The sequence below is a fragment of the Borostomias antarcticus genome (genome assembly GCF_949987555.1).
Source record: "Borostomias antarcticus genome assembly, chromosome: 1".
NCBI lineage: Eukaryota > Metazoa > Chordata > Actinopteri > Stomiiformes > Stomiidae > Borostomias > Borostomias antarcticus.
In genome coordinates this window covers 8,130,655-8,141,058 of record NC_140234.1, presented here as the reverse complement: position 1 = coordinate 8,141,058, position 10,404 = coordinate 8,130,655, and the positions used below count along the sequence as shown (strand labels likewise).

The 10,404-nt window shown below is 46.9% G+C and overlaps 1 protein-coding gene across 1 annotated transcript in view; it reads left to right on the top strand.

The window, feature by feature from the left end:
* The window catches only part of LOC311325682 (poly [ADP-ribose] polymerase tankyrase-1-like), a gene marked incomplete at its 5' end in the record, with an annotated part of 19,984 nt that extends 12,951 nt beyond the window's left edge, over positions 1 to 7,033 (top strand). Inside the window, 3 exons of the mRNA XM_084458414.1 lie at positions 5,040 to 5,226; positions 5,612 to 5,768; positions 6,914 to 7,033. Of these exons, the coding sequence (XP_084314540.1) occupies positions 5,040 to 5,226; positions 5,612 to 5,768; positions 6,914 to 7,000 (431 nt within the window). The 3' untranslated portion in view covers positions 7,001 to 7,033. The remainder of the gene's footprint in view (positions 1 to 5,039; positions 5,227 to 5,611; positions 5,769 to 6,913) is intronic.
* Between the last annotated feature and the right edge of the window lie 3,371 nt (positions 7,034 to 10,404).

The following is a 10,404-nucleotide window of genomic DNA, read 5'->3' as shown; positions in this document are numbered from 1 at the left end:
ACGAGCGCATGCTCTTCCACGGTAAACAACAACAACCACCACAATGAGCGCATACTCTTCCACGGTAAACAACAACACAAACAACAACACATCCACCACAACGAGCGCATGCTCTTCCACGGTAAACAACAACACAAACAACAACACAACCACCACAACGAGCGCATGCTCTTCCACGGTAAACAACAACACAAACAACAACACAACCACCACAACGAGCGCATGCTCTTCCACGGTAAACAACAACACAAACAACAACACAACCACCACAACGAGCGCATGCTCTTCCACGGTAAACAACAACACAAACAACAACAACCACCACCGCGAGCGCATGCTCTTCCACGGTAAACAACAACACAAACAACAACACAACCACCACAACGAGCGCATGCTCTTCCACGGTAAACAACAACAACCACCACAATGAGCGCATGCTCTTCCACTGTAAACAACAACAACCACCACAACGAGCGCATGCTCTTCCACGGTAAACAACAACATAAACAACAACACAACCACCACAACGAGCGCATGCTCTTCCACGGTAAACAACACAAACAACAACACAACCACCACAACGAGCGCATGCTCTTCCACGGTAAACAACAACACAAACAACAACAACAACCACCACCGCGAGCGCATGCTCTTCCACAGTAAACAACAACACAAACAACAACACAACCACCACAACGAGCGCATGCTCTTCCACGGTAAACAACAACAACCACCACAACGAGCGCATGCTCTTCCACGGTAAACAACAACAACCACCACAACGAGTGCATGCTCTTCCACGGTAAACAACAACACAAACAACAACACAACCACCACAACGAGCGCATGCTCTTCCACGGTAAACAACAACACAAACAACAACACAACCACCACAACGAGCGCATGGTCTTCCACGGTAAACAACAACACAAACAACAACACAACAACCACAACGAGCGCATGCTCTTCCACGGTAAACAACAACACAAACAACAACACAACCACCACAACGAGCGCATTCTCTTCCACGGTAAACAACAACAACCACCACAACGAGCGCATGCTCTTCCACGGTACACAACAACACAAACAACAACACAACCACCACAACGAGCGCATGCTCTTCCACGGTAAACAACAACACAAACAACAACACAACCACCACAACGAGCGCATGCTCTTCCACGGTAAACAACAACACAAACAACAACACAACCACCACAACGAGCGCATGCTCTTCCACGGTAAACAACAACACAAACAACAACAACAACCACCACAACGAGCGCATGCTCTTCCACGGTAAACAACAACACAAACAACAACACAACCACCACAACGAGCGCATGCTCTTCCACGGTAAACAACAACACAAACAACAACACAACCACCACAACGAGCGCATGCTCTTCCACGGTAAACAACAACAACCACCACAATGAGCGCATGCTCTTCCACAGTAAACAACAACACAAACAACAACACAACCACCACAACGAGCGCATGCTCTTCCACGGTAAACAACAACACAAACAACAACACAACCACCACAACGAGCGCATGCTCTTCCACGGTAAACAACAACACAAACAACAACACAACCACCACAACGAGCGCATGCTCTTCCACGGTAAACAACAACACAAACAACAACACAACCACCACAACGAGCGCATGCTCTTCCACGGTAAACAACAACACAAACAACAACAAAACCATCACAACGAGCGCATGCTCTTCCACGGTAAACAACAACAACCACCACAATGAGCGCATGCTCTTCCACGGTAAACAACAACACAAACAGCAACACAACCACCACAACGAGCGCATGCTCTTCCACGGTAAACAACAACACAAACAACAACACAACCACCACAACGAGCGCATGCTCTTCCACGGTAAACAACAACACAAACAACAACACAACCACCACAACGAGCGCATGCTCTTCCACGGTAAACAACAACACAAACAACAACACAACCACCACGAGTGAATGCTCTTCCACGGTAAACAACAACACAAACAACAACACAACCACCACAACGAGCGCATGCTCTTCCACGGTAAACAACAACACAAACAACAACAACAACCACCACAACGAGCGCATGCTCTTCCACGGTAAACAACAACACAAACAACAACACAACCACCACAACGAGCGCATGCTCTTCCACGGTAAACAACAACAACCAAACAACAACACAACCACCACAACGAGCGCATGCTCTTCCACGGTAAACAACAACACAAACAACAACACAACCACCACAACGAGCGCATGCTCTTCCACGGTAAACAACAACACAAACAACAACACAACCACCACAACGAGCGCATGCTCTTCCACGGTAAACAACAACAACCACCACAATGAGCGCATACTCTTCCACGGTAAACAACAACACAAACAACAACACATCCACCACAACGAGCGCATGCTCTTCCACGGTAAACAACAACACAAACAACAACACAACCACCACAACGAGCGCATGCTCTTCCACGGTAAACAACAACACAAACAACAACACAACCACCACAACGAGCGCATGCTCTTCCACGGTAAACAACAACACAAACAACAACACAACCACCACAACGAGCGCATGCTCTTCCACGGTAAACAACAACACAAACAACAACAACCACCACCGCGAGCGCATGCTCTTCCACGGTAAACAACAACACAAACAACAACACAACCACCACAACGAGCGCATGCTCTTCCACGGTAAACAACAACAACCACCACAATGAGCGCATGCTCTTCCACTGTAAACAACAACAACCACCACAACGAGCGCATGCTCTTCCACGGTAAACAACAACATAAACAACAACACAACCACCACAACGAGCGCATGCTCTTCCACGGTAAACAACACAAACAACAACACAACCACCACAACGAGCGCATGCTCTTCCACGGTAAACAACAACACAAACAACAACAACAACCACCACCGCGAGCGCATGCTCTTCCACAGTAAACAACAACACAAACAACAACACAACCACCACAACGAGCGCATGCTCTTCCACGGTAAACAACAACAACCACCACAACGAGCGCATGCTCTTCCACGGTAAACAACAACAACCACCACAACGAGTGCATGCTCTTCCACGGTAAACAACAACACAAACAACAACACAACCACCACAACGAGCGCATGCTCTTCCACGGTAAACAACAACACAAACAACAACACAACCACCACAACGAGCGCATGGTCTTCCACGGTAAACAACAACACAAACAACAACACAACAACCACAACGAGCGCATGCTCTTCCACGGTAAACAACAACACAAACAACAACACAACCACCACAACGAGCGCATTCTCTTCCACGGTAAACAACAACAACCACCACAACGAGCGCATGCTCTTCCACGATACACAACAACACAAACAACAACACAACCACCACAACGAGCGCATGCTCTTCCACGGTAAACAACAACACAAACAACAACACAACCACCACAACGAGCGCATGCTCTTCCACGGTAAACAACACAAACAACAACACAACCACCACAACGAGCGCATGCTCTTCCACGGTAAACAACAACACAAACAACAACAACAACCACCACCGCGAGCGCATGCTCTTCCACGGTAAACAACAACACAAACAACAACACAACCACCACAACGAGCGCATGCTCTTCCACGGTAAACAACAACAACCACCACAACGAGCGCATGCTCTTCCACGGTAAACAACAACAACCACCACAACGAGCGCATGCTCTTCCACGGTAAACAACAACAACCACCACAACGAGCGCATGCTCTTCCACGGTAAAAAACAACACAAACAACAACAACAACCACCACAACGAATGCATGCTCTTCCACGGTAAACAACAACAACCACCACAACGAGCGCATGCTCTTCCACGGTAAACAACAACACAAAAAACAACACAACCACCACGAGCGCATGCTCTTCCACGGTAAACAACAACAACCACCACAACGAGCGCATGCTCTTCCACGGTAAACAACAACACAAACAACAACACAACCACCACAACGAGCGCATGCTCTTCCACGGTAAACAACAACACAAACAACAACACAACCACCACAACGAGCGCATTCTCTTCCACGGTAAACAACAACAACCACCACAACGAGCGCATGCTCTTCCACGGTAAACAACAACCACCACAACGAGCGCATGCTCTTCCACGCTAAACAACAACACAAACAACAACAACAACCACCACAACGAGCGCATGCTCTTCCACGGTAAACAACAACACTAACAACAACACAACCACCACAACGAGCGCATGCTCTTCCACGGTAAACAACAACACAAACAACAACACAACCACCACAACGAGCGCATGCTCTTCCACGGTAAACAACAACACAAACAACAACACAACCACCACAACGAGCGCATGCTCTTCCACGGTAAACAACAACACAAACAACAACACAACCACCACAACGAGTGAATGCTCTTCCACGGTAAACAACAACACAAACAACAACACAACCACCACAACAAGCGCATGCTATTCCACGGTAAACAACAACAACCACCACAACGAGCGCCTGCTCTTCCACGGTAAACAACAACCACCACCACAACGAGCGCATGCTCTTCCACGGTAAACAACAACACAAACAACAACAACAACCACCACAACGAGCGCATGCTCTTCCACGGTAAACAACAACAACCACCACAACGAGCGCATGCTCTTCCACGGTAAACAACAACACAAACAACAACAACCACCACAACGAGCGCATGCTCTTCCACGGTAAACAACAACAACCACCATAACAAGCGCATGCTCTTCCACGGTAAACAACAACACGTTCCACTACTCTGCTTCCATGTCCACTAGAAATGGAGGCTTCAATCCTCCGCCTTCCTGGGGTAAATAAAGGATAGAACTCTACGAACAAACACCTCTGTCCATCTCTCTCTCCTCTCTCTCTCTCTTTCCTCAATTTCACTTCTCTCTCCTCTGTTCTCTATCTCCCCCCCTCCCCCAGGCTCCCCCTTCATCAACGCCATCATCCACAAGGGTTTTGACGAGCGTAACGCCTACATCGGGGGCATGTTCGGCGCCGGGATCTACTTTGCCGAGAACTCCTCCAAGAGCAACCTGTACGTGTACGGGATTGGAGGAGGTACGGGATGCCCCGCCCACAAAGACCGCTCCTGCTACGTCTGTCACAGGTCAGAGAGAGAGAGAGATGGAGAGAGGGGGTGCACACACACACGTGTGTGTGTGTGTGTGTGTGTGTGTGTGTGTGTGTGTTTGTTTGTGGTGTACTAACATGCCTCTGTGTGTGTGTGTGTGTGTGTGTGTGTGTGTGTGTTTGTTGTGTGCTAACATGCCTCTGTGTGTGTGTGTGTGTGGTGTACTAACATGCCTCTGTGTGTGTGTGTGTGTGTGTGTGTGTGTGTGTGTGTGTGTGTGTGTGTGTGTGTGTGTGTGTGTGTGGTGTACTAGCATGCCTCTGTGTGTGTGTGTGTGTGTGTGTGTGTGTTTGTGGTGTACTAACATGCCTCTGTGTGTGTGTGTGTGTGTGTGTGTGTGTGTGTGTGTGTGTGTGTGCAGGCAGATGTTGTTCTGCAGGGTGACTCTGGGTAAGTCGTTCCTCCAGTTCAGCGCGATGAAGATGGCCCACGCCCCGCCCGGACACCACTCTGTGATTGGTCGACCCAGCGTCAACGGCCTGGCCTACGCTGAATACGTCATCTACAGAGGAGAGCAGGTCAGACACACACACACACTCACACACCACACACACACACACACACACACACAAATCTGTCTCTGCTCTACCTCTCCTCGGTCTTTACTGTGTCTCTACTCTATCTCTACTGTGTATCTACTCTGTCTCTGTGTGTCTTCTCTCTAAATCTGTCCCTCCTCTGTCTCTACTGTGTGTCTACTCTGTCTCTGTCTACTCTCTCTGCCCTGTCTCTACTGTGTGTCTACTCTCTCTACCCCGTCTCTACTGTGTGTCTACTCTCTCTACTGTGTGTCTACTCTCTCTACTCTGTCTCTCCTGTGTGTCTACTCTCTCTACTCTGTCTCTCCTGTGTGTCTACTCTCTCTACTCTGTCTCTCCTGTGTCCCTACCCTGTCTCTACTGTGTGTCTAGTCTCTACTCTGTCTCTACTGTGTGTCTACTCTCTCTACTCTGTCTCTACTGTGTGTCTAGTCTCTACTCTGTCTCTACTGTGTGTCTACTCTCTCTACTCTGTCTCTACCGTGTCTCTACTGTCTCTACTGTGTGTCTAGTCTCTACTCTGTCTCTACTGTATGTCTAGTCTCTACTCTGTCTCTACTGTGTGTCTACTCTCTCTACTCTGTCTCTACTGTGTGTCTAGTCTCTACTCTGTCTCTACTGTGTGTCTACTCTCTCTACTGTCTCTACTGTGTGTCTACTCTCTCTACTCTGTCTCTACTGTGTGTCTACTCTCTCTACCCTGTCTCTACTGTGTGTCTAGTCTCTCTACTCTGTCTCTACTGGGGTACAACCAGCCCCATGGCTCTAGACTTTTTTTCAACTGAAAAAAGTTGAACTACATGTGCTCAAGTCAGGCTAGCTTAAATGACGTCTACCTATAAAAGACTGTTCTGACGCCAACGGTGGGTTTTTGGCAAGCGAACGTTAGCACTAGCTGACATTAGCTAGCTATCTTAACTTGGCTTTGTAGTCTGCAATAACGCGACACTCATTGCTAACGTAGGTGTAAAAAATCGGCGGCCTAGCCAGCTCTAAACTCCAGCTCTAGCGCTCTGAGCAGCTGTGAGCTCGGCGCTGTTCAGATACATACAGCTGGTTGGTGGACACACAGCCTAGCCTAGCCTAGCCTAGCCTAGTCTAGCATTGTGTTCTGTCCCCCCCAGGCCTACCCAGAGTACCTGATCACTTACCAGATCCTGAAGCCAGAGACCAGCACACCGCCCCCAGCCCCCGCAGAGCAGAAGACCTAGTCAAGACCAGGACCAGGACTGGAACCAGGACCAGGACCAGACCGGGTCCAGGACTGGAACCAGGACCAGGACCAGGACTGGAACCAGGACCAGACCAGGACCAGAACCAGGACTGAAACCAGGACTGGAACCAGGACCAGACCAGGACTGGAACCAGGACCAATACCAGTACCGGGACCAGGACTGGAACCTGGACCACAGACTGTTACCCTTCTTATAATACTTGAGACATTCTAGGCTGGACCAACCCAATCACATACACTCCACCTCAGCCCTGCTGGACCACCCCCCCCCAGCAGTCCTCCTTCCTGTCTCCTCTCGTGGACAATCAGAGCCCCCCCCCACACACACACACACACTCTCCCCATGTTCTCTCACTCACAGCTCTCACCCCCCAACACACACACACACACACACACACACACTCCCCATGTTCTCTCACTCAGCGAGCATACAGAGATGATGTGTAGCTCAGGGTTAGAGCAGGTTCCCTCTAACATATAAACACACACACACACACACACACCGAACCACCTCTACTACATCACAACCCCAGTGTGTTAATAAATTGACAGCAGCATCACATTCCTGTTCTCAAAGCTCTGCTTTGTCATCTGTCGGCTTCATGTTGTCTTCTGGTTATTGTCGTGTATTAATTTGCCTAATTAAGCTCGACCCTTTGTTCTAATCAAGATTATATTATATGTGTCTATTCTTAAAGTCAGTTTAGGCCAGAAGCAGCATATTGTGACAAGACAGTAGGGCCAGAAACAGCTATCACGAGGTTTGTTTTGTAAGGGAGGGGGAGCGCTCCTGCTCCTGTGAGAACGCAGATGCCACAAAAGAAACGTTGAAATGAAATTGAAACATTGTATCAGATAACGAGTCAGGCTAGAAACTACATGGCGTGAGAAAGCAGGTGCTCTTCATCAGATAAAGTATATAAGACGCTGTCAACATCAGTGGTGTGTGATATCTCTCGAGAGCCCACCGGTTTTAGTTTGTCTGTTACTGAGTGTACCAACAAATAAAACCTATTGCATTAAGATCCAGTCACCAGTGCCTTTTTGATTCGACTTCAACTACTGAACAAAGAACATTGAAGATTGTAACTAAACCCAAAGGCGTCCGTACACGTCATTATAACCTGGCTGTTTCTAACATGCTGTAATGTTGTAACCTGGTTATAACCTGGCTGTTTCTAACATGCTGTAATGTTGTAACCTGGTTATAACCTGGCTGTTTCTAACATGCTGTAATGTACACAATGATGGGACCATGTTACTATGGTGGAAATTCTCCATGGAAACCATCGCTATGGAGACTTGTGTGTTCTACACGTCTTCAGATCAGGAAGTGTCAGATGGCGTGTGTGTGTGTCTGTGTGTGTGTGTGTGAGATCGTAAACAAGCCATGAAATGTTTAAAAATTACTTTGCACAAGAAAACAAACACTGAACCATCTGCATCCTCCTGTGTCTGTTGACCGGGCGATCGGGCCGCCACGTCGCTCATCTGCTCACGGATTTGCACTTTCTGTAGGTGGTGGAGGTTACTGTACAGGTACTGTTCTGGGCTGTAGGTGGTGGAGGTTACTGTACAGGTACAGTAGTCCATAGTCCACCCTTGTGACGAGATACCTCCATCTTATGTTTATAGGTCATCCTCAGACTAAGAGGATGTGTGTTGATGTCTCTAATTCATTCCCTCTCTCTTTCACAGACATGTGAGGTTCTGCCTCCTCTCAGCCCTGGGGGAGCACTGGTCCCCTACATCCCTGTGTGGTGCCCTGTAAGTCTGCTCTGATCAGGGCTGGGGGTTGAGAGGGGTCAGAAACTCTGCTCTGATCAGGGCTGGGGGTTAGAGGGGTCAGAAACTCTGCTCTGATCAGGGCTGGGGGTTAGAGGGGTCAGAAACTCTGCTCTGATCAGGGCTGGGGGTTAGAGGGGTCAGAAACTCTGCTCTGATCAGGGCTGGGGGTTAGAGTCAGAAACTTACGTTATATAACAACGTTATATTCTGGAAAATGACACCGTTTGGTAATTCCAATCTTAAGAAACATTGACAAATAGCTTTGTAAAGGGAAATCCTGTCATTGTTTTCAAGAAGGGTACTCAAAAATGGAACCCATGGTTCTCTTTTTGCCATAGGCTGTCCCATTTGGGTAACTTATGGCCTGTTGTGAAAAATAAAATGTTTGAATTCGGGGTGATTTTTTGGGTCCCTTTGCAGCCGGAGGCGCAGACCCAGACGTCTCCCTGGGAGGAGCTCTCTGGTGAGGACCTACTGCACCCTTGGTTCTACATTCAAATAACCCTTTTAAGAGGATTCAGGCATAGCTCTGTGTTGTTGCATGTAGGTATCCCAGACATTCAATTGTATTTATGTGTTATGTAACACTACAACCAAGATCAGATTAGGAAACTCAATGTGTGGGCCAGGGTCTCAGAAGTTCTAGTCGCTCTGGAGAAATGGGTATCAGGCAGCACACTGAAACACAACACAGACTCGTCAGGTACGTTTAAAGATGAACAATATAACATTTATTTTTGTGTATCTCAGTTATCTTCTTTCTCTTTTCTTTTCAAGCATGACATTAACATATTACAATAATCAAAATAAATGTTTTCCCTTTTAACTCAATTTCTTTCTTTCATTCAGGTTTCTCAGTTTACGACGGAGTAGTCGACCATGGAGCAATCACCTGTCAGGTAAGTATAAATGTTTCACTTTTACTTCCTATTTAACATTTGAATGTTATTTGAGTTCCCTATTATTATTATTATTATTATTAAGGCACTCATTAATTTTATTTGTTCCTAATTTTGAATTATTATAGTTTTATAAATCCTATTTTAAAGTGCCTCTACCTTAACAGGTGATCTGGTTTTATTATTATTATGATTCAATTCAACCTTCTATTTCAACAAAAACTTGTACCAACTGTTCCTTTAATGGAACTCATTAATAAGCAGCAGACAACGAAACAAAAAAACATGTTTCCTTCGAGGAACTCAGAAGTATTGCTCTCACTGCATCAACATGTTATCTCACAGGAATGCAGACCATAAATATAAATCTAGAAAAGATTCAGGTGTATAGTTTCAAATATTTCTCTCATCAAAACAAAACAATACTGAAGCTCAGAATCTAATTCCAGTGCGTATCCCAGTAAATGCAAGCAGAGCAATACTTACAAATCACAGTATTTAACAACAATATTATATTTCCATACAACTTCAAAAATCAGTTAACTTGTGCTTTAGTTCTCGATAAGGCAACAGATCCAGGGATTCCTTGTGTTCAGGTGTGTGGGGCAATAGAGCACGATTGTCCTACCACTCTGTCGTTACTCCTTGTTTATCCAACGTGGGGCAATAATAGCACGATTGTCCTACCACTCTG